At 43.0% G+C, this 25442-nt stretch overlaps 1 protein-coding gene across 3 annotated transcripts in view; it reads left to right on the forward strand.

Moving 5' to 3' along the window:
* The window catches only part of uhrf2 (ubiquitin like with PHD and ring finger domains 2), a 137379-nt gene that overhangs the window by 109627 nt on the left and 2310 nt on the right, over nucleotides 1-25442 (forward strand). For all 3 annotated transcript variants that reach the window (XM_078214101.1, XM_078214100.1, XM_078214102.1), the window contains 9 exons: nucleotides 1717-1840; nucleotides 1955-2062; nucleotides 9630-9734; nucleotides 11120-11226; nucleotides 16151-16313; nucleotides 20756-20893; nucleotides 20991-21108; nucleotides 22017-22189; nucleotides 22284-22382. In XM_078214101.1, the coding sequence (XP_078070227.1) occupies nucleotides 1717-1840; nucleotides 1955-2062; nucleotides 9630-9734; nucleotides 11120-11226; nucleotides 16151-16313; nucleotides 20756-20893; nucleotides 20991-21108; nucleotides 22017-22189; nucleotides 22284-22382 (1135 nt within the window). The remainder of the gene's footprint in view (nucleotides 1-1716; nucleotides 1841-1954; nucleotides 2063-9629; nucleotides 9735-11119; nucleotides 11227-16150; nucleotides 16314-20755; nucleotides 20894-20990; nucleotides 21109-22016; nucleotides 22190-22283; nucleotides 22383-25442) is intronic.

Raw genomic sequence — 25442 nt, forward strand, 5'->3', positions numbered from 1 at the left:
CTCCTTTGGGAATATCTTTTATTGCCCTGGCTTTTTGGGCATTCATCAGTTCAGTTGTTGCTTTTCCATAGCCTCAGCCAGCATTCCTCTATTAATCTGTTGTTTTCCATTTTCCCGACCCTTCTAAAATATTTATCGTTCAGTTTCCAGTCTGACAAAGTTTTACATCTGAAACATTAACCTGTCATTGCCGTGACTCTGACTAACCTGTCGTGTTTGCTGTTACTTTTTCTAAACTGGGCACTCCTTATGAAATTGCAAGTGACTACAATTACCCTGAGAAGCTGTGCCTATTTACACCACCTCCCCAGATGGCATAAGCAGGACAGACCCAGCATAAACATAGCTTCATCCCAACTCCAGACTAAAACCCGTTCTACATGGTAGCTTAAGGCTGTATGTACAAAAAGAAATGCCTGTTTTATCTAACTCCTTTATGGGAGGATGATGGACAGCCTTCAGTTGCTTCTTTATTAGTTTATTAATTAGTAGACTCTTGGGTCCAAAAGTTAATCATGAAATTGCTCAAGTCTGAGCTTATCCAGGGTACAGCAGTTAATTATAATGGAAACCCAGTGATCCAGGGCAGTCATCTGTTGCATTGTGGAGAGCTATAAGCCCACGAGCTCTCACTTGTATTGAAGTCCCAATCTGAGCTAGTCCCTCCGAGCCTGCTGGTTATGAAAATTCTTAGGAAAGTTCAATCTCCTCCCGTCTTTAACATCTTAACATGATGACAAGCAGCCAGTTGCAAGAGTGGCTCGAACACAAGTTGCTTACCTGTCCCGTGTTATTGAGTTGTGCGAAAAGTAAAGCAATCGGTAACTTTAAATGGAATGAAATCTATGATTGAACTTGAAAGCACTATGCCCTGTGAATTATTGGTGTAGATTTTATGCATATTTAATGCCATTGTGTTTGACATTGATGCTGGTCAGGTATTGTGTACAGTGAGTTATTCATGGCAATTAAGGCTGACTTTCTGTATTTATTTAGTTGTGCTGTTGCTATTTTGTGTCATTTCATAGTTGAGTTTCAATCATAGGTTCATGATTAACTTTTGGACTTAGACCCAAGAACCTACTAACAAACAAACTTATTAGGAAGCAACTGAAGGCTGCCCATCATCTTCCCATTAAGGAGTTAGATAAAACAGACATTTCTCTTTGAACACACAGCCTTAAGTTACTGTTCAAAACTAATTGTTTCTCATATCAATGCTCACAAGTGATTTAGGGTATTAGCCTGGAGTTGGGATGGAGCAGTGTTTATGCTGGGTCTGTCCTGCTGAAGCCATGTGGGGATGCGTCCCGGGATGCGTAGGTTAGAGGGATTAGTGGGGTAAATGTGAGGGGTTGTGGGGATTGTTGACAGTGGCAGACTTGATGGGCCGAATGGCCTCCTTCTGCACTGTAGGATTTCTTCGATGATTCCTTCTATGAAGTGGTCAAAGTAGGCACTGAGAGTAATTTCAGTCACTCGCAATTTCACAGGAAGTGTGCAGTTTAGAAAAAAGCAGCAAGTTTCTTTCTCCACAACCACACCCCTTTCCAACCTTCCCACCTTTCCTTAAATGTTTTACCATCAAATGCTGCATGTATTCGCCTTGAGAAACAATTAGCACAAGATGCTGGAACTTGGACTCGTGAACTTGGGTCATTTCAATAAATCCCACGTGCGTTCATAATTCTACATTTGAAAATTGCACCGTTGCAGGTATTGCCCCTCCTGTAAAAATGATACGAGTGAAGTTGTGCGAGCAGGGGAAAAGCTGAAAGAAAGCAAGAAGAAGGCCAAGATGCCGTCTGCCAGTACTGCAAGTCAGAGGGACTGGGGCAAGGTGGGTGTTGCTGTTTGTCCATTTTGGTGGTGTAAATACATTCATTAAAGTCCTGTTTGAAAATATCAATGGGATTAATAATGTGCCTTTCATCAACCTATCTTGTGTACACAGGGTATGGCCTGTGTTGGTCGCACGAAGGAATGCACAATAGTTCCTTCTAACCATTATGGCCCCATACCTGGCACTCCTGTTGGCACAATGTGGAAGTTCAGAGTTCAGGTATGTAGTAGCATTCTTTTATTTGTTTCAGTTCTCAGCATAAGATGTCATAGAATCATAGAATCGGTGCAGAAAGAGGCCATTTGGCTCAACGAGTCTGCACTGACTCTCTGACAGAGCATCCTCCCCAGGCCCCCACACACCCTATCGCTGTAACCCTACGCATCCACCCCACTAGCCCCCCTAACTCGCACACCCTAGGACACTACGGGACAATTTAGCATGGCCAATCCACCAAACCCGCACGTAACAACTGTGAGATTCACAAATCAATAAACCCGTACTTTGTATAATAAAGTGCATGGATAAACTCAACTTGAGTGGTTTAGGAGACAATATAACACAAGGGTTACTTTGAGTTATATCAAGTTGTGAATATGCTAAGTTGCAGTATGTATGAGTTTAGGATCTTCAGTACAATTCTGCATGTATGATTGTTAGGAAATTAGTTGTTCTGGTTTAATACAGGATTTTCTAACACAATCTGGAATTTACTCATTTTAACAATCATTAATAAGGAAACGTTGCTTTAAAACTTCCCTCCCATGCAAGAAACAGAATGTATTGGCACATTTGAGGAAGAGAATCTCCATGCAGATCACCTTTTGGGAAAGGAAATGAGAGCACTGTGTTTCTTGGAAACTCTAATTTAATAGAGCTAACCATAGACATCTGTCAAAATGCTCTATCCAAGATTATATTTCATTTTGATATTTGGGAGAAATCCCTGCACTGAGGCTCCTCCTCTCCATTCTCTTGCACTCCTTCCAATCGCAATCACAGCTGTTTGTTTCTGCACATTCCAAGGTGGATCATCAAATAGTTTGCAACTGAAGGATGACCTTAGACACGAATCATGCGGCAAGATGGCACAGTGGTTAGCACTGCTGCCTCACAGCGCCAGGGACCCGGGTTCAATTCCAGCCTCAGGTGTGGAGTTTGCACGTTCTTCCCGTGTCTGCGTGGGTTTCGTCTGGGTGCTCCAGTTTCCTTCCACACCAAAGATGTGTGGGTTAGGTTGGATGGCCATAGGAAATTGCCCCTTAGTGTCAGGGGGACTAGCTGGGATAAATATGTGAGTTTATGAGGATAGGGTCTGGGTGGGATTATGGTCGGTGCAGGCTCGATGAGCCAAATGGCCTCCTTCTACAATGTAGGGATTCTATGATTCTAAATGTTGCAATGCACTGTTCTTGCTAGTAATCTTTTTATCCAACAGTAAAAACTGGGCAGCAGGGTGGTACACTGCTGCCTCACAGTGCCAGGTACCTGGGTTCGATTCCCGGCCTGGGTTATTGTCTGTGTGGAGTTTGCATGTCCTCCCCATGTCTGCGTGGGTTTCCTCCAGATGCCCCGGTTTGCTCCGACAGTCTGAAAGACGTGCTGGTTAGGTGCATTGACCTGAACAGGCACCGGACTGTGGCGACTAGGGGAATTTCACAGTAATTTCATTGCAGTGTCAATGTAAGCCTTACTTGAGACTAATAAATAAACTTTAAAAAACTTTAAAACTTTACCTCGAAATTGTACCTTTCCAAGAAGTAGTGCTCTCATTTTGTTTCCCAAAAGCAGGTCCATATGAGATTCACTTTCTACATTTTGTCTCTTTGTTGTGAGTGAAGAATTTTAAAGCAACATTTCCTTGTCAGTGATTGTTAAAATGAGTCCCAAAAATCCTATGTTAAACCGGAAAGATGGTGATTTTTTAATTTGATTTATTATTGTCACATGTATTGGGACACATTATTTCTTGTGCGTTGTACAGACAAAGCATACCATTCATAGAGTACGTAGAGGAGATTTTACCCTGAAATCCTAAAAACACTTTTCCTGTCCTGTTGTGATCCAGCAATTAGACCAGTCAAAGTCAGTAATGCAATCTCATGTGACATTGACAGTGATTCATGAATGTACCCCAAATGCTTATCCTCCATATTTCACCTCCATGGCAGGTCCTCACTTAGTTCCTACTCTGCCTGTTTCACAATAGACGCACTTTGCCTTGGATGGTTTCTTCTCCCATGTTACGCATTTGCCCTTGTGTGTCCACCAGGCTTCCATCCTTAGCCCGTTCTTCGTTGTCATTCCATGCTACACTTGGCCACTATTACCTGACAGCTTTTAGACACTGGTGTTATGCAATTCCCATCTTTGTTACTCTCAACTCGGCTATTCCAACAGTCTCCTGGCTGGTCCCCCACATTCCCACTTCGTAAATTTGAGGTCCTTCAAAACTCTGCTGCCTGTGTCCTAACTCACAACAGGTCCTGTTCCCCTGTGCTCACTGACCCACACTGGTTCCCAGTCAAGCAGCATCTTAACTTTAAAAATTCTCATCCTGTTTTTCAAATCCCTCCATGGCCTCGCCCCCTCCCTATTTGATCTTTTCCATCCCTCTGAGATATATTTGCTCCTCTAATTCTGATCTTTTATGTCTTCCCAATTATAATTGGTGCACTGTTGGCTGCCAGGCTATCAGTTGTCTAGGACCCTGAGCTCTGGAATTCCCTCCCTCCCACTACCACCTCTCCACCTCACTTTCCATCCTTTAAAAGACACTTCTTGAAATCGATGTCATTGACCATGTTTTGACCATCCAATCTATTATTTCCTTATGTGGCTTGGCTTCATACTTTGTTTTATGCTTTTATGAAATCTCTTGGGACATTTCATTATATTGAAGGCACTTTATCAATCTAAGTTGTTGTTGTTAACTGACTTCCCAAGATGGCTGCAGTTTCACGGAGCTGCTAAAGGATTTTATATTCCCATAAAATAATACATCCTGAACCTTGGGCTTAATATCAAAGGGCAAAGTTATCCACGCAAGCTGCTCGATTGAAACTCTTCCTCGTTACCTCATTGCTGGAATCTGGGTTATGAAATTGCCCTCTTGGCTCAGCATTTAGCCAGGATATATAGGAGAGCAGTGTGTTTAGAAATTTAGAGTGGCTCCTTGGAAGACCCATCAGCTCCAAGGTGTCTGAAGATCAAAGGCTGTGTCAAACTGGGGCACGGGCAGTCCCTTTTGTTCCCTGGCCACAATAACTTCAATTCAAGTTTCTCTCTGCGCCACCCCCCCTCACCAGCCAGTCATTCTCGTTATCCCGAGTTACAAAGGTACAAGCAAGACGAGATTAAAGACTAGGCTGGTACGCCTTTATTGGCTTTGCAAAACATGCTATGCAGGAGTTGAACAGCCATGAGGATGTCACCATGTTACAATTGGGAACCTGCCGGAATTGGGATGGTCAAATAAAAATTCCGATTGACAGGCCAGTTATTGAAAGAGTGACTATTAGAGCAGTTTTGCCCAAAGATTGAAACCCTCTTCATTTCCTTACAAGAAACCCATTAATCGAGTTTATAACATTGAATTAAAAACATTCCTTTAATGGTAAGTTGGTTAGACCAGTCACACACATTCTGCTTGTACTGGAGTATCTCCAGTTTGTGCTCCACCTTAGTTGAAAATATAGTTTCACCCACTTCATGTTGTGGCAATTTCAGTCTTTGATCAAGTCTGCATTTGGATTGTTAAGGGACTGCCTGTTTCTGTCCAATGTTAAGCAAGCTATTTGGAAAGTGTGCACAATTAAGCCTGCACAATTCCCAGTCAATGGCTTTATTTTTGATCCTTACTAATCGTCATTCAAATCTCTTCAAATGTGTTTTTTCTCCTGTGCTGCATCAATGGAAGTGTTAGTTTTTGGTTATGGGAAAACTGCAAGCCCTTGTTCTAGATCTGCTGTATTTAAATTGGCATTCTGACAAAAGGTTTCTTTGGGCACACCTAGAGTTTCAAAATAAGATCACTTCTCAGATTCGCCTGGGACTCATTGTTTTCTCCATTGCCACAGAGTTAGCACTGGAATATCATTTCCACTATATAGACGTGAGCACAACCTCAAGCTTATTATATCTTTCTCCCAGAACAATTTGGACATTTTCAATTGTTGCATTTTTTTTACTGTGTGAAGACCTGAGGCAAACTGGTAACTAATTGGCAGATAGCCAATGACTGATTCAGCGTATCCAGCACTACTAAAGTCCTGAAGAAATAAACGGAACACGTTCAGGCTTGTTCAACCCGATGCTGAATCAGGTTCCAGTGGTAACACAACAAAAGGGTGCCACATTTGGCACACAATCACTACATATTACTGTTGAGATATACCTGCAAAACAAGGGCACTACTATTCACAGCTCAACTCTGACAACTGATAAAATAACTCTTACTCAGGGAAAGGAGGAATGAATGACCCAATCTCCACCTGTCTTGTTTAATAGCTTCTACAGTGTGTGGAGGATGTGGAATTAAGTAGAGAGGATTGATTACTTGCCTGATAGGATCCTCATTCTTAAATTAGTTGTGCTGTTAGTCCTTGCAGGTTCATAGTTTAGAAGAAGCAGTTTGTTTAAGATTGTTTCAGTTTAACTTTGAATGGCAATAAACAGGGACAATTACTTAGAATTATGTAGAATTTACAGAGCAATTACAGACCAGTCCACAATCGGTGCGCTGCTCAAGCCTCCTCCTATCCGCATCTAATTGGCAATATGACCTTGCATTCCCTTCTCCTTCATCTTATCTTATAGTGGGGATACCGATACTATTAACTCCAACTACTCCCTGTGGTAGTGAGTTCTACATTCCCACCTCTCTCCAGGTCAAAGAAATGATTTCTGAATTCACCATTTGATGCTTTTTTTTGCTAACTATCTTACTTTGCCTCTCGTTTTGCTCTTCCCCACGAGTGGAAACACTCTGTCTGTGTCCACTCAGTGTCAAAACCTTTCATTGTTTTAAAGACGTTGATTAGGTCACCCCACCCAGGGTTCTCTTTGCAAGACCCAGCCTGTTCATCCTCTCCTGATAAGAATAGTCTCATTCTCTTGAATATCACCCTTGTCAATTTTTTTACTCTCTCCAGTGTGATAAGAGTTTGTAAATTCAGAATAGTGTGAAAAAATGTATTTTGATTAGAAGGTTGAGGAGGAATAAAACATGGCCCAGGGTTAAAGGAGTTGCAGGAAGCGAGAAGGTGACAGCAGAGGTTAACAGAGGAGTTAATAAACATGGGATCCTTTTCTTTATAAATAGAAGCAGAGAATACAAAAGGCACGAAAGGGATGGAAAGATTCCACCCAAGTGAGGGTCATGGAATGTTGGGTTAGCACTGCTGCCTCCCAACGCCAGGGACTCATTCAGGTTCAATTCTGGCCTCGGGTGACTGTTTGTGTGGAATTTGCTCATTCTCCCCGTGTTTGCATGGATTTCCTCCGGGTGCACCGGTTTCCTCCCACTTTCCAAAGATGTGCGGGTTAGGTTGATTGGCCATTCTAAATTGACCCTAGTGTCAGGGAGATTAGCAGGGTAAATGTGTGGGGTTACGGGAATAGCGCCTGGGTGGGATTGTGGTCAGTACAGACTCGATGGGCCAAATGGCCTCCTGTACTGTAGGGATTTTATAATTAATTTCTATGACTGAACATACTTAATATAATAGTCCAACCGTGCTGTAGTATTGCCAATTTCTGGGGACCACATTGTAGGAAGGATTTTACGGCTTTTGGGAGAGTACAGAAGAGATCCACTGGAATGGTTCCAGGGATCAGGGATTACAGCTACTTGGATAGGCTGGAAAACTGGGATTGCTTTCTTTAGAGCAAAAAAGGCTGAGATGAGATTTAATAGCGGTGCTTAAAATCATTAAGGTTTTGGATGGAAGAAGTGAAGAGAAGCTAGTCTCAGTGATTGAAGTGTCAATAACCAGAGGACACGGATTTGCAGTGATTGACAGAACCCAAGGCAATGTGACAAAAACCTATTTTACACAATGAATGGTTTCGGATTTGTAACGCACTGCCTGATAAGGTGGTGATCTAGAAAAGGGAATTGGATAAACAGAAGCAGAAAAATTGATAAGATTATGGGGAGAGGGTGGATGAGTGGGAGTAATAATTTTTCATTTGTAATACTGGTAAAGACTGGAAAGTCGAATGGTAACATTGTGCGTTCCCATATTTGGCCTAACTGAGGCTCAACTCAAGTTTAGCATAATCTCTTTGCTTTCCATCTCTCTGGAAATAAACTCTTGAGTGCCTTTATTTTTATGGCCTTACAAAACCTGTGCCATTACTTTTAATGATTTTTGTATATAGTCGTTTAGAACTTGAGTATTGTTAAAAAAAAAAATTTTGTTGAAGTTTTTTATCTTGCACTCATCATGAAAATATGATATTCTTGGTATCCTGATGAGTGCAAGATGAAAAACTTCAACAAAAAAATGTTTCTCTTCTTTCAGCAATATTTTTGTGTTTGTACTCTGCGGTCCTTTTTGTGCTATTCAGATTCTCATTTCACAAACGAATATGTGTCTTCCTTATTTTCTGTATCAAAATGTATTCTTTTGCACTTATCCATGTTAAAATTCATTTGCCAATTATATGCCATTCTGTAAGTTTATCAAAGTCTTTTCGCAATTTTACTGCAGTCTTAAACAAAGAACAGCACAGGAACAGGCCCTTCGGCCCACCAAGCCTGCGCCAGTCCTTGGTGTTGATGATCCTACCCCCTTGCCAATTGGGTGTTGCCTGCATACATAGAGATCGTGTTTTGGATTCTAAAGTCTAAATTGTTAATATAAATTGTGAATGACAGCAGATCCAGCAGAGATCCTTGTGGGACCCTGATTTCCTCCTTTTGCCACTTGAATAGCCCCTTACACTAGCTTTCCGTCTTCTGTCTTGCAGCCAGCTAACTGTCCTTCCTACTGAATGTCCTCTGACTCCGCATTCTCTGACATTCATTTGTTATTACGTATTACCTTATCGAAGGCCTTTTGGAAATCATGGATCAATTAAGATTACTGCATCGCCCCTGTCTACTCCCTCTCTGGCTTTTAAAATAATTCAATGCCAGATGTTTGGGGCTTTATAGCAGAATAGCTTTAAGTGAGAAATCATGTCACCACCTCTGTAAAATGTTGCAGCTGTTTCACGTGTGCTTATCCTTTGGTTCCCCTCCCAAAACTTGGCAAGCTAGTCGACACTCCTGGAAAGTTTTGAGGAAGCATATCTAAGAGGGAAGGGAATTCTCTTGTGTACTTTTTCTTTTAAATTACCTTCAGGTTATGTGGAAAATGCGCTTTGAATACTGTGATTTGACCAGGCGATACTTGGATCTGCCACTTCTGGTATTTTGTTACGTGGGATGTTGTGGCTCATTCTAGCTATCCCACAGCTGCTTCTGGGCACAAATATTTATCCTGTTATTGTAAGTTGCCTAACCAACGGCAAAACTTAATTTTCCCTATAATCTGTTCAAATTTGTATGATTCAAGAATTTTCAGAAGGCAGAGCTAACTTATGCACTGATATATTTTTTGTTGCCAGTCACTCAAACTGAAACCTGTTTTTTTAAGATCATATCACTGACTTTTGCGTCTGTTTTGAGTTCTGTTAATGTGAAACGGCTAATTCAGGATAATTACTGATCATCTGTGGATAACTCGATTATCACCTTTCTTAACTGTTTTAAATCTGAATGCTTCATTGCTGCAAGGTGAGTGAAGCAGGTGTTCACAGGCCACATGTTGGAGGGATTCACGGACGAAGTAACGATGGAGCTTACTCCCTGGTGCTAGCTGGCGGCTTTGAGGATGAAGTGGTATGTAGCTAAAATAATAAACTCCATCAATATTAACCATTTCAGCTTCAGTTAAAAAGAATCCAGGGGACACTGATGCACAGCATTATCTGAGCGGATCTTTCTTGCTCAAGCTCTCTCACACTCTCTCTTGCTCACACATATCCTACAAGATTCCTCTCTTGGGCTTGAATAACTCCATATGATTGTATTATACGGTAGTACCCATATGTGCATCATTTTCTTTCATCCTTCGGCTCAAATTAAGCTTACTTCCCCTCCCCCCCCCCCCAGACTTTATTTTCCCCTCATCTTTTCTTTTCCCCCATCCTTTCTTTTCCCCCATCCTTTCTTTTCCCCCATCCTTTCTTTTTCCCCATCCTTTCTTTTTCCCCATCCTTTCTTTTCCCCCATCCTTTCTTTTTCCCCATCCTTTCTTTTTCCCCATCCTTTCTTTCTCCCCATCCTTTCTTTCCCCCATCCTTTCTTTCCCCCATCCTTTCTTTTTCCCCATCCTTTCTTTTTCCCCATCCTTTCTTTCCCCCATCCTTTCTTTTCCCCATCATTGGAGGAGCTGCATGAAGTTATCGCGCCAAAATAATTATACCACAGGAATAATTCTGAAAGGGAAAATTATTTCCTGCCCCGATTTCTTTGGTACATCAATGCAAGATTCTGCTTTTCCTAACAATGTTTAGAAACTACTTTATTGGAGTGTTGATGTACTGCCTTTCTGAACACACACTACACACTCCTTGAGCCAGTGCACAACTACGTCGTGATAAGGGTTTGGCAAAAAGTGGGGAATTGTAGCAATTTAATATTGTACAATGGGGCAGTTAACTTAATTAATTCCTTGACTGTACTAATCACTAAATTGTTTGGAAATTCTCACCCTTAAAAGTTGTACTTAGTCATTTGAAATTGTTGCAAACTAAATCGGAACATGTATCAAAGATGTTGCACGACAGCTTGTGAGAAACTGCAATTGATGTCTCTGCATCACAAGGAGCTTGGTCAGGAACAGTGACAACTACAATATGTAGCTTTCAGTTTGGAATGGCTTGGCATCGTGGAGCCCTTTCTAAAAGAAAAGTTAAAACACTATTTCTGAGATTCCTTTTGTTCTGTCCCTTCCAGTGTCCCTTCGATTGACCCCCCCCCCCCATCCCAGAATATTTATTGTTGAATAATTCTGATATAATTTGAGAGAGTCGAGTACAGGCTTTCAGATCCTAACAGTGGTGTTGAAATGAGTTGGTATCAGCTCATGCCATTATCAACCCCAATCACATCCTACCTATAATGTGATACACTAATTGCTCAGTAAACAGCAATTTCACCATCATGTTGACCTAAACTGGGCAAAGTTCTTGGAGCTGATGTGTTTTATTTCTACTTATTAGGACAGAGGTAATGAATTCACATACACTGGAAGCGGTGGTCGAGATCTTTCTGGGAACAAGCGCATTGGAGAGCAGTCATACGATCAAACTCTCACCAACATGAATAGGTAAGTCTGGTGTAGGTTTTGAGATATTTCTGTGCTGGCATTTATCTCCCTTTTAAAGATTTGTGTTTCAGAACTGCTGGTTACGCAACACGTATTTAACAGAAGTACCAGAAAATAGTCAATATTTACATTTCTGAGAAGAGGAATTTCAACAAACTTATATCCCAAATAGCTTAACAATCAATTAATGACTCTAGAAGTTTCATCACTGTTGCTATGACCACAGCAACAAATTGCAAAGTTTCACAAACAGCAGACAGCTATATATCCAGTTAATCTGTCACTGTAATCAGTTGGGGGATGAATGTTATCCAGAACACCTGGAGAACTCCTCTGTGCTCTCCTTCCAATATGCCATGAAATCTTTCCTATCATCTGGGAGTCAGTGCAGATTTGATGAGCTGAATGGCCTCTCCTGCACTGTAGGGATACTGTGATTCTGACCAGGGGAAGAGGGCAACTCCTGAGCCAAGCTGACACTTGGGACTTTTGGTGTTAACTTGGACTTGTCTGGTCAAAATATTGAGCTTCTTTGTGAAATAAGCAAAGAATGAAGCCCAAGCGAATACTTGTGAAAGATTATATCTGACGGATCATTGACATTGTTGACTATGTCATGATCTGTGGATAAATATAATTGCATCTTCATTTTCAGAAGTGTTTTGAATACAGCACCTCGCAAAAGACTGCCAGCAAAAGACGGCGGCACGGTAGCACAGTGGTTAGCACTGCTGCTTCACAGCTCCAGGGACCTGGGTTCGATTCCCGGCTTGGGTCACTGTCTGTGTGGAGTTTGCACATTCTCCTCGTGTCTGAATGGGTTTCCTCCGGGGGCTCCAGTTTCCAAAGATGTGCGGGTTAGGTTGATTGGCCATGCTAAAAATTGCCCTTAGTGTCCTGAGATGAGTAGGTTAGAGGGATTAGCAGGTAAATATGTAGGAATATGGGGGTAGGGCCTGGGTGGGATTGTGGTCGGTGCAGACTCGATGGGCCGAATGGCCTCTTTCTGTACTGTCGGGCTTCTATGATTCTAAAATGAGTTAGAAAGATATTGCAAATAGATTGAGCGGAATTTTATCATTTTTTTGGTGTCAACTCAGGTGGGAAAAGCAGCGTGCTGCCAGCTGGATCCGCTGCTGGCTTTTCCTGCCATATTTTTGACACTTGGTCAAAAGAAATCAAGGAGGTGGGACCCTAACATAGTGCATTATACAGCGGGGAAGCCCATTAATCTATGGTAATGGGGTCGCTGACCTTTTGTGGTGGGAACCCCATTATGCCATTGGCCAGGGTGGGGTGGGTGTCGATGGTAATGGGAAATCCTGCCAGCATAAAAGCCGTTTGGGGACCCCTGTTGCATTCTCCACCCCAACCAGTTTCCCACCCGTTGGAAACCGGGACGGAGAATCCCAGCCATTGCCTATAATTGAGTAAATAATTGAACATGTAGAAACCCAGCAGATATTTCTAATTGGATATTTATGAATAGTGGAGTCCTTAAGGAGCAGGGTGATCAACTATTCACAATATTTCTGAATGATCTGCTTGAAGGTAGAGTGTAGTTCTCTTCAAAGTTGTTTGATACATGAATGATTACTTCATTTAAATTTAGTGCTAAGTTTCTACTTGACAGTTACTGAAGTTGCAAAGTTTGAAATGCTGAATCTGTTAAATTAGTAATAAAATCAATTTTGAATTATCAAGGCGTCAACTAGAAATACTCCTGTGATATGGTGGGACAGCTGTTTCTGTTGAATCAACATCATTTACATTCACAGGAAAATTAATAAACTGAGCATTTAGTTACTTTAAAGTTGAAATGGTAGATTTCTGGCGACTGAATGTTCCCTGCTGGTTGGTAAGGTTTGTGCAAAACACGTGTTACTTCACATTTAAAACATGGCGGTACCTGCAGATATTTACACAGATAGCAACACTGGCAATCTTCCACTGCCATGTATCAGCCAAACACCACCTCATGAGCTGGCTTTCTGTTCCTTTTATGATAATATTCTGCAATATAAATAAGTATGCAATGATAGCTTGCATTTATTATACAAAATGGGAGCAGAAGTAGGCCGTTCGGCCTCTTGAGCCTGTTCCACGCCATTCAATAAGATCATGGCTGATCTGTTTGCGTTGAGTCCCACATTCCCACCTACCCCCGATAGCCTTTGATTCCTTTGCCTAACAAGAATCAATCTATCAGCCCTGACAAAGGATCATCCAGTCTCGAAACGTTGGCTCTATTCTCTCTCCACAGATGCTGTCAGACCTGCTGAGATTTTCCAGTATTTTCTGTTTTTGTTTAAGAATCTATCTATCTCTGCCTTAAAAATGGGTCCCGCTTCCATTGCTTTCTGAGGCAGAGAGTTCCAAAGTCGCACAACCCTCTGAACGAAAAACATTTTCCTCATCTCTGGGGCAACCCCCAATTTTAAAACAGCGCCCTCGAGTTCTGGACTGATCCACAAGAGGGAATATAATTTCCGCATCTACCTTGTCAACCCTTCATCCTTATAAATCCTAGTGAAAACAAGCCCAGACTTTCCAACCTATCCTCATAAGACAACTGGCTCATTCCATTTAATAGCGCCTTTTAATGTGGCAAAATGGCGCCTCACAAACGTCATCGACTCCAAGCCACATTAAGGAAATATTGGGGGGAGGGTGGGGGGGGGGGGGCAGTGATCAAAAGCTTAATCAAAAAGATGGATTTTGAGGTGCATCTTAGAGGGCAGGAGAGGGAATTGAGGCCCAGGCAGCTGAAGGGAAGGCCACAAGTGGTAGAATGATTAAAATCAGGGATGTGTAGAATGGGGGGAGCACTGAGATGTCGAGGGCTTGTCGGCTGGAGGAGATGTTGTTATAAAGGGCTATATGTTTGCAGGTAGGAAATTGTCTGGAGGGAAAAGGCTGCTATGAAGGAAAGAGTAATTTGCAAGGAGATGTGCAGAGACTAAGGAATCCAGCAGGTGGGATTGAAATGGAATTCCTTTCAGATTGCTGTTGCTTCTCATTTTTATACACCTTTCTGTTTAATAAGTGTGACAGCAAAATAAACTGAAGTTTGTCTTTTTTCCAGCTTGTTCTCGGTATGTGGATAAGACTGGAAGGACCAAGTTTATTGTTAATTCCTATTTGAGAACATTAAAAGGACCCAAGCCTGCTCCGTCATTCAGTAATATGATGGGCAGGATTTTCCATCTCTAGCTATCTTCACTTTCCCTCTCTGTCCTTGTACAATCCTTGATTGTGTCCAAAAATTCTTAAATATACTCAATGACTGAGCATCCTCGGCCCTCGGAGGAAGTGAATTCCAGTGATTTGGAAAGCTGCTTGGTGAGGAAACTTCTGTTCATCTCAGTTCAAGCTGGCTGACCCCTTATCGTCCCCTGGCTGTGAGCCTTCAGTGACTCTCCAGTCAGGGGGACAAAACCTCTCAACATCTAGCTTGTCAAGGCCTCTAAGAATTTATGAGATGCAGAGAACATAGACCCATCCTATTGAAACTCTCTTCATAGGGCAACTCTCTCACACTGGAAATCAATCCAGTTGTCAGTAGCACTTTTATATAATTGATTGACATGCCAGGTGACTTCAGAGCTTACTGAGAAGCTGCAGTTACATGGCAAATATATTCCTATAGTAGTAGTGTATTTCCCTCTCTCTGGTATATTTGGGATTTTACAATGATTTGAGGTTTCCATTGTCATTAATTTCCACCTCCAGATTGAGGGTTCAGTAATACAATCATAGGCTGCTGCACCCTTGTAGCTTTTGTGTTGAGATTGCGGATCACACATTGTCAGATTGGCAGGGAGTGGGCCCAGGAGGGTGGTTCTTTCAGAGAGTCAGTGCAGACTCGATGGGCCAAATGGCCTCCTTCTGCACTGTAAGGATTGTATGGTTCTAAATGCACGAAGCAGTCCTACATCAGACCGAAGGTTAATTTAAAAAAGCTGTAGTGACTTTGAGGATATTAAATGTGACTGATGCAGATTTTGTTTTAAAAGTCATAACTGCCTTTTAAAATTAACCTTCGGTCTGATGTAGGACCGCTTCGTGCATTTAGAACCATACAATCCTTACAGTGCAGAAGGAGGCCATTTGGCCCATCGAGTCTGCACCGACTCTCTGAAAGAACCACCCTCCCGGGCCCGCTCCCTGCTGTAATCCCGTGCATTTACCATGGCCAATCCACCTAACCCGCACATCTTTGAACACTTAAGGGACAATCTACCATAGCCAATCCACCTAACCCGCACATCTTTGAACACTTAAGGGACAATCTACCATAGCCAATCCACTTAACCTGCACAGTTTGGACTGTAGGAGGAAACCGGAGCACCCAAGGGAAACCCACGCAGACACGGGGAGAATGTGCAGACTCCACACAGACAGTGATCCAAGGCCGGAATTGAACCTGGGTCCTTGACGCTGTGAGGCAACAGAGCTAACCACTGTGCTACCCTTTAGGGTTGCAGGTTTGTCTTTCACAGGCCGTGTTAAAATTTGCAACGAAGGAATTATAGCCTCTTCCAGTGGCATGAGCTTCTGGAATGTTCACAACCCTCGGGGGGTGCATGCAATTTTTGTTTTGAGTGTTCCTCAATCACATAATTGCAGGTACTGTGAAAATTAGACTGCAGTGCACTGAAAAGTGAACTGTTTTGGTGTGGCGAGAAATCGGAAACTACTGATTAATGCCAGCTGTTAGATATCATCAAATTCATTGAAGGGTTGTAAATAAAATGTCATGCTAACTTCACGGGCAGTGGTAAGAGTGTAACCGTTTTGCGATTTTAATTATAGCTTGCAGGTGGCCTCAGTGAGATGTTGTTTTTGTTATTGTGTCTCCAGCTTCACCATCGAGTAGTTTCTTTCTGGTTTCAAGCCACAGTTTTCTGTGCTTTATTTGCAGGGCCTTGGCTCTTAATTGTGACGCCGTGCTGAATGACGAAATTGGAGCAGAAGCCAAAGATTGGAAGGCAGGGAAATCGGTGCGGGTTGTCAGAAGTTCAAAAGGACGGAAAGTCAGCAAATATGCGCCCGAGGAAGGCAACCGATACGATGGGATTTACAAGGTTCTCGTTCATTGGACTTCGAAACTTTCCAGTAGCCCAGGATCCAGGTCGGGACAGAGAGAAAAGGGAGATTGGAGGTGGAGTGGTAGTTTGCCAGGTCAAGGAGCTCAAAGGGTTGCTGCTATAACTGATTGCCCAGCAATAATATGTGATTTATTGGTAGATGATCAGTTAAAGTAGCAACCCTTTGAACCCCCTGACTTGGCAAACTACTGCTCTATCTCCAAACTTCCTTCCTCTCCACGTTTGAATCCCTCCAGTCAGATCTCTGCTCCTGCAAGATCGTTCTAATCAAAATCACAAATTACATCCTGTGTGCCAGTGGTAATGGCTACCTATCCCTCAATCTGTCTGCTGCCTTTGATACAGTTAACCATATCCTCCTCCTCCTCCAATACACCTCTGCTATCATCCAGCTGTTTTCACTCTTAGTCCCATCTCGTTGTGCTCCTGCACCATTACCTGTGGTTAAAACAGAAAATGCTGGATGAGCTTAGCATGTTTGGCAGCATCTGTAGAAAGACAGAGTTAACATTTCGAGTGCGTATGACTCTTCTGTATACCGACTCAAAGCTTTAACTCTCTCTCTCTTCACAGATGCTGCTAGACCTGCTGAGTTTTTCCAGCATTTCCTGTTGTTTATTTCAGATTTCCAGCATCTGTAGTATTCTGCTTTTATTACATTGTCTGTGGTGTTGTCCAAGCTTCTATCCATGGGCCCGCTCCTGTTTCTCAATTGCGCGCTGCCCCTTGACAACATCAGATGAAAAAATAGCATCAGTTTCCACATCTATACTGGCTAAATCTAGCTCTACCTCACTGCCACCTCTCTCCACTCCTCCATTGGGCCTTAACTTGTTAAACTGACACCCAGCACTGGAAACGCATGAATTTTCCCCAACTAAATATTGGGGTGGCCAAACTATTCGATTCAGTCCCTGTCACAAGCTCTGTTCCCTGATTGCCAAATCCATTACATTTCCTGTCGACAAGATTGTTTGGTATCATATTTGGCCCCGAGATGAGCTTCTGACCATACATTCACACTACTACTGAGACTGCTTATTCCCACTTTGTAATATTGACTGACTGCACCGCTGCCTCAGCTCATCTATGTCATTGTTATACCTAGACTTGGCTATCCCAATGCACTCCTGGCTGACCTCTTACATTCTACCATCCTAGGCTCATCCAAAGCTCTGTTGTTTGTATCCTTAGAAGCACCAAGTCCTATTCACCCATCACCCCTGTGATCTCTGTTAAGTGATGCCTTGATTTTAAAATTCTCAGCCTTGAATTCAAATCACACCATGGCCTTACCCCTCCCCATCTCTGCAGCTCTCAGATATCTGCACCTCTCCAATTCTGGCCTCTTTCATATCCCTGATTTAACTGCTCCACCATTGGCTGTGTGTCTTCAGCTGCCATGCTCTGAAATTCCCAACCTATTTTAAAATTTATTTAGTGTCACAAGTAGGCTTACACTGCAATGAAGTTACTGTGAAAATCTTCTAGTCGCCACACACCGGCGCCTGTTCGGATACACGGAGGCAGAATTTAGCATGGCCAATACACCTAACCAGCGCGTCTTTCAGACTGTGGGAGGAAACCAGAGCACCCGGAGGAGAATGTACAAATTCCACACAGTCACCTGAGGCTAGAATTGAACCCAGGTCCCTGGTGCTGTGAGGCAGCAGTGCTAACCACTGTGCCACCGTGCTGCCCACAATCTCTCCACCTCATTCCCTTATGTTCCTCCTTTGGGACTGTCCTTAAAGCTTGCCTCACTGGCCAAGCTTTTAGTCATCTACCCAAACATGTTGGGTGACAGTGTCTGGCAATGCACCTTTGAAGTATCTTGGGACACTTTACAACATTAAAGGCACTACATAAATTCAAATTCATGTTGCTATGCTGTGTCATTAACATTCGACTAATACAGAATATATAATAGATCTGCAGAGATACGTAACACATGGGCTTTATTGGAACATCTTTTTGCTTCTCTGTCTACATGCTCCATGAGAGAGAGCAGATGGTGATGTTGCTTCACTTCCTGTGATGATGTAAACTATTTGCTGAGTGTATTAAAGAGTTAGAATTAACCCATTGTACAACAGCATAACTGCAGATTTTTGCTGGTCATTTGCTTTGGACATTTCCTCCCTTGTTTGCTTAAATGAAATTTAGCTCCTCAATTGTGAAACAAATTCAAAACTACTTTTATTGAATGTTAAACTAAATCTCAATGCTGACATTCACCAGCAAAAGTCATTCATTTGTTTAAGTGTGTGCTAAAGAGTACTGCTGGTATCGGATGCTGTTTCTCTCCTCCCTCCTTCTCCTCTTTCTGCCCTTCCTTTCGCTCTGTTCTCTCTCTCGCTCTCTCCAAGGCATATAAACCACTCCTGCTGTAAGAGCAAGTATTTGACCCATCTGCAGGAAGCTGCCACTATGACTAATAAATACAAGAAACTGGGTGGATGTGGCTCACTCACTAACTTTGTCCTCTTTAGCTGACCCCTACTGCCAGTGACGCAGCAGAGCTGGGAATTCACTCATTCTGACTATTGGGAGGAAATGAGGAGCCTCTAACCATCGTATTTCAATATTCCAGGAGAGGATTGGAGGACTGCCAATCTTGTATTGTTGTTTTAAAAGGGAGGAGTGTGGAGGAGGGATAATCTGAATAATTAAAGACCCAGTTAGTTTAAATTAACTTGTGGGTTGATCATTGGAATCAATTCTAAAGGACAGTTCTAAACTTCCAATAAGGAATCCATAGATTAACCAAGGAAAGTCAGCATAGATTTGTTAAGGGAAGGTCATCTCTGCCTAACGTGATTGAATTTTTGGAGGTAGTGACAGTAGGGTTAATGAGGGCAGTACGGTGGATACGGTTGCTCTTCCATAGGTTTTAACAAGGCTTTTGACAGGATCCCACATGGCAGGCTGGTCAAAAAGTTAAATCCCTCGGGGTCCAAGGGAGAGCAACAAATTGGATCCAGAATTGGTTCAGTAAATGGTAATTGTCGACCTGTTTTTTTCTGTTGGGAAATTGTTGCCAGTCGAGTTCTGTAGGGCTCACTACTCAACTTCCTGCTTTTTGTAGCTTATATTAAACATTTTAGAATCAATTGTAGGAAAAAATTTGCAGATTAAATAAGAATTGACCCTGTGGTTGACAGTGAGGGGGAAAGCTTTGGTTGCAGGAGGATATAGATGGCCAGGTCAATTTGGCAATAAAATGGAAAAGAGAATTCAATCGAGAGAATTATGAGGTAAAGCATTTTGGGAGGTCCAACAAGATAATGGAATAAACAATAAATGGGAGGATATTGAATATGTGGCGGAACAGAGGGATCTTGGATTGTATGCCCACAGATCTTTAAAGGCAGCAGGATCGGTTGACAGGTTGATTAACAGAGCAAATGGCGTGAATCCCTTTATTAGCCGAGACATAGAATATAAGAGCGGGGCGGTTATGTTAGCACAGTGTTAGCAGTGTGTGCGGCACCAGTTAGACCACAGCTCGAGTACCGTGTGCAGTTCAGGTCACCACATTATAGGAAAGATGTGATTGTGCTGGGAGCAGAGGAGATTTATGAGGATGATGCCCGGATTGATGAGTTTAGCTAAAAGATAAGGTTGAATAGGCTGGGGTTGTTAGAGTTGGAACAGACTTAGTTGAGAACTAAGGGTGACTTAGTTGAGAAGTTCAAAATTATTAAGAGCCTAGATAGATTAAATAGCGATGAGCTATTTACCTTTAATAGAGGAATCAAAAACCCAGGGCATAGTTTTAAAGTAATGGGGAGAGAGAGGAGAGATGAGGAAACACTCGGCTGACAGGGTGGTCGAACAGAAACTCTTACCACATTTAAACAATGTTTGGATGCCTGCTTGAAGAGCTGTCACCTGCAGAGCTATGGACCCACTGCAGGAAGGTGGGATTGGGCTAGGTGGTTCTTCATCAACCAGCATAGGAGGATGGGCCGAATGGCCTTCTGTGTTGTAAACATTCTTTGATTTATATAACTACGAACACACGAGTGCTGCCAATGTGTAGTGTAGCATACTGATGTAGCACTACCTTGTCCTGAGCAGTAGTGTTTGTGCTCAGTATATATCATTATTTCATATAGGCCATAAAATATTGAAAGCTGCCTTTGAAGTGGCTGTAGACAGCTCCAAAACCTAGGTTTCAACTTTCACTACTGCTTTCTAAAAATGTGCAATTAAATGAACTAGCCACGTTGTAGTCTGTCAGGTTGGAAGATTGGTGGTTTTGAAAGCAGGCTCTTGGGTTATTCGACACTATTTAGTTTAATGCCTCGGTGAAAGAGTATGACGAGGAATTGGGGAAAAGCTTGAAACTGGGAAAATACAGGAACTACAATTCAAAATCCAGCACAATAATCTGAGCTGTTTTACTAACCTAGGTGGTGAAATACTGGCCTGAAATTGGGAAATCAGGGTTCCTGGTGTGGCGCTACCTGTTACGACGTGATGATGTAGAACCTGCTCCGTGGACTCCAGAAGGAAAGGATAGGACAAAGAAGTTGGGGTTGAAAATGCAGGTCAGAGCTTCATGTTGTTTTGCTTTAACTGTAATAAACCACTGCTAATAAAAAAGATACAACCACTATTTTAATTTTGTGTAATGTTCCATGACAGTATCCTGAAGGATACCTGGAAGCCATGGCAAATAAGGAGAAAAAGGGCAAGAAGCAGGAACCAAACTCCGTCGTGAACAACTGCGGCAGAGCAACTCAAAAGAGGCGGCAGGAAAACGGTACGTTCTGCAATAATCAAGATTATTGATCATTGAGCAAGCTATTCATTCCATGTGTATGCCATGGGATTCACTGTAATGATCATATGAAATGGGTTTTATCAAAGTTCATTAGAGATGTGATCCTGTGCAATGAAATAGTAACTCGGGCAGTGTGTCCCCATTTTGAAATCAGTCTATTACTATGTGGAGATGTTGGAGGGAAAAGTTTGTTTGCAGCACTACCCAAACTATGTTGATTCCCCGGGCATAGACAGTGCTGGAGACACAACTTGTGGAATCTTTGCGGATTTCCCCATTGATAACATTGAATGCAATGCAGGTAGCGGCCGCCATGTTGTCTCCCCTGAGGAATTGATGTAATTTGCCTAGTGCTGCTTATGAGCTTAAATTCTCTCCTTCCGCTGTTTAATTGGGGTGGCACGGTGGCACCATGGTTAGCGTGACACCTCACAGTGCCAGGGATCCGGGTTCGATTCCAGCCTTGGGTCTATGTGGAGTTTGCATGTTCTCTCCGTATCTGAGTGGGTTTCCTCCCACACTCCAAAGATGTGGGGGTTAGGTGGATTGGCCATGCTAAATTGCCACATAGTGTTCCAAGATGTGTCGGTTAGGGGGATCAGTGGGTAAATACATGGGGGTTACGGGTTCCTGGATAAGATACTCTGTCAAAGTGTTGGTGCAGACTCGATGGGCCGAATGGCCTCCTTCTGCACTGTAGGGATTCTATAATTAAGTTTAAAGGACAGTTTCTGAATATATTGTGACTGGCAAGTTATGAATGCGATGCCGAGCCTGGGGGTCGCCTGTTCCGGTTATATGTCGGGAGGAAGATGGTGTGGTGCTGGCTGACCACATTGTAGTTTGAAAAGGATTGGCTGATCGATGTTTCATCTTTTCTGGTACAGTTGGCACTGCCACAGTGACTACACCACCAGCACCGAAGACTGTGAAGCTCGCTCAGGACGATGCTGAGGGAGAAACGTACCAACTTACACCACAACAGCAGTGGCTGATCAGAGAGGACTGCTTAAATAAGAAACTTTGGGATGAGGCACTTGCCTCCCTTATGGAAGGCCCGGTATGTTTCCAGACAAGGTTTGTCCAAAGTGCGATGTCTGTCCTGAATATTTTGATGTCAGTCTACATTTTCTGGTTTTGTTTTGTATGCACAGAAATTCTTGAGGAAAACGGAGCAGATCTTTATGTGTATTTGCTGCCAGGAGTTGGTTTTCCAGCCAATCACAACGGAATGTCAGCATAATGTCTGCAAGGTGAGCATTTGACAAACTGCCACAAAGCTTCACATTATTTGCTATACAGCATAAACCAAAGAACTTCAGTGTGCAGAGAAGATTATTTTTAGATGGAAGATTTGCATCCTTTTCAATTGTCTTTAGCTTTTAGGGAACACGTTTTCCCCTAGAAATGCTGTTAAAGTAATCGATTTCATAGAATCGCAGAATTCCTACAGTGCAGAAGGAGGCCATTTAGCCCATTAAGTTCAGCACCGATTCAGCATCTTACCCAGGCCCACCCCCACCATATCCCCATTACCGTGCACATTTATCATGGCTAATTCCCCTAACCTACACGCCTTGGGACACTAAGGGGCAATTTAGCATGGCCAACCCACCTAACCCTGCACATCCCGCCCGTGGAGCGGCACAGTGGTTAGCACGGCTGCCTCACAGCACCAGGGACCTGGGTTCAGTTCTAGCTTCGGGTCACTGTCTGTGTGGCGTTTGCACGTTCTCCCCGTGTCTGCGTGGGTTTCTTCCAGGTGCTCCGGTTTCCTCCCACAGTCCAAAGATATGCGGGTCAGGTTGATTGACCATGTTAAATTGACCCTAGTGTCAGGGGTTAGCAGAGTAAATATATGGGGTTACGGGAATAGGGCCTGGGTGGGATTGAGGTCGGTGTAGACTTGGCCTCCTTCTGCACTGTAAGGATTCTATTCTATTTTTGAACTGTGGGAGGAAACCAGAGCACCCAGAGAAAACCCACACAGACATGGGGAAAATGCAAACACAGAGAGTCACCCAAGGCCGGAATTGAAGCCAGGTCCCTGGCGCTGTGAGGCAGCAGTGCTAACCACAGCCATCGTGCCGCCCCAATTAACAATGAAAAGGCATGTCCAGAACCGTGTCACCTTCTCAGCTCGGAGTGTACATGATATCAGTGGGTCGAGAGGAAACCAGCATGTAATGAGAAGGAGAAAGACTGCAATCTTAAGAATATTTTAGCGGAATTACATTGCAAATGCATTCTGATTTTGTGACCATTTTGTTTCCTCTTCGGATTCTTATGTGGCTCATTGTGAATAGCTGAGCCATCCCAAGTTTAGTTGGTGAACTAGGTAGAGTTAGCTGATCTCAGCCCAGCTGCACAGAGTTGGCTTCAGAACCCTATGCGGGAAGGGTGGTAGAATTAGTTTGGGATCCTGATTTCTTATCAGTAGTAACTATCTCATGTAGTTAAGGTAGGCCCCAGTGGTGATGCCTAGCATCATTGAATAGTTGGCTAATATTCACTGTAAAGGCTCCCATATCGATAATGGCTGCTTGGATGGGTCCTGAGTCGATAAATTGGAATTGATACCTTCGGGAAACATAGGGAAGAACTATATGTCCTTCTATTTTAATAAAAAATGTACGACTCAAGAACAGCTTCTTCCCTGCTGTCATCAGACTTTTGAACGGACCTACCTCGCATTAAGTTAATCTTTCTCTACACCCTAGTTCGAACTGTGGCGCTACATTCTGCACCCTCTCCTTTCCTTCCCCTCTATGTACTCTATGAACCATATGCTTTGTCTGTATAGTGCACAAGAAACAATACTTTTCATTGTATACCAATACATGTGACAATAATAAATTAAATCAAAATAAAAAAAAACCTCAAATCTATTTTGCGTGATTATAAAAATACACAGAGTAAGCAGAACTGCATTTTAAAACATCAACTAACTTGGTGTAAATACTTTACTTTAAAAAGATGAATCTTGTGGAAATTGAATTATGTTTTGTGTTGCTATGATACGGCACGGTGGCACAGTGGTTAGCACTGCTGCCTCACAGCTGGGTTCAATTCCAGGGTGTCTGTCTGTGTGGAGTTTGCACATTCCCCCCGTGTCTGCGTGGGGTTCCTCCGGGTGCTCCGGTTTCCTCCCATGGTCCAAAGATGTGCAGGTTCGATGGATTGGCCATGTTAAATTGCCCCTTAGTGTCCGGGGGATTAGCAGGACAAATACCTGGGGTTACAGGTCTAGGGCCTGGGTGGGATAGTTGTTGGTGCAGGCTCGATGGGCCGAATAGCCTCCTTCTGTACTCTAGGGATTCTATGACACATATTTTAAGCAAGAGAGAACACACTTACATAACGTCTGAGCAACAAGATACTGGAATAATGCAGTACAAAGTGCATATTTATTTTTTTCACCAAAGCCAAAGCATTTTCTACTGTCAGCTTGTAGGCTAGTGTGGCTTCTCAGCTTACCTTGAGTGACGCTCGAACTGTGGTATTGCAATGGTTCCTGCTGATTAGTTGTAAATCAGTTGAATCACACTAAGTTGACTCAGGCCCTATCCCTGTAACCCCAGGTATTTGGCCTGCTAATCCCCCTGTCACTAGGGGTCAATTTAGCATGGCAAATCCACCTAACCTGCCCATCTTTGGATGATGAGAGGAAACCGGAGCACCCGGAGGAAACCCATGCAGACACAGGGAGAGCGTGCAAACTCAGACACCCTGGAATTGAACCCAGGTCCCTGGCGCTGTGAGGCAGCAGTGCTAACCACTGTGCCATATCATAGCAACACAAAATATAATTCAATTTCCACAAGGCTCGCGTTTTTTAGATAAAGTATTTACACTAAGCAGAGATGTCCATATATTGGTGTTTCTTTTTAAATTGGGGCTCCACCAGTTTCCCCTCTTCTGAAATTCCCGCAGTCCTCTCATCATGCATCCCCTCAACAGCCCTGACCCACCACCAATTACTCACCTGCTGTACTTTGTAAAAGATTATTCATCGAATGTGGTGTCACTGGCTGGGCCAGCATTTGTTGCCCATCTCTAATTGTCCTTGAATTCAGTGGCTTGCTAGGCCATTTCAAAGGGTATTTAAGAGTCAACCACATTGCTGTGGCTCTGGAGTCACATGTAGGCCAGACCAGGTAAGGACGGCAGATTTCCTTCTGTAAAGGACATTAGTGAACCAGATGGGTTTTTAACGATAATCAACAATGGCTTCATGGTCATCAGTAGACTTTTAATTCCAGAATTTTTATTGAATTCAAATCTGCCGTGATGGGATTCAAACATGGGTCCCC

Source organism: Mustelus asterias, chromosome 6 (assembly GCF_964213995.1).
Source record: "Mustelus asterias chromosome 6, sMusAst1.hap1.1, whole genome shotgun sequence".
NCBI classification, from domain to species: Eukaryota; Metazoa; Chordata; class Chondrichthyes; order Carcharhiniformes; family Triakidae; genus Mustelus; species Mustelus asterias.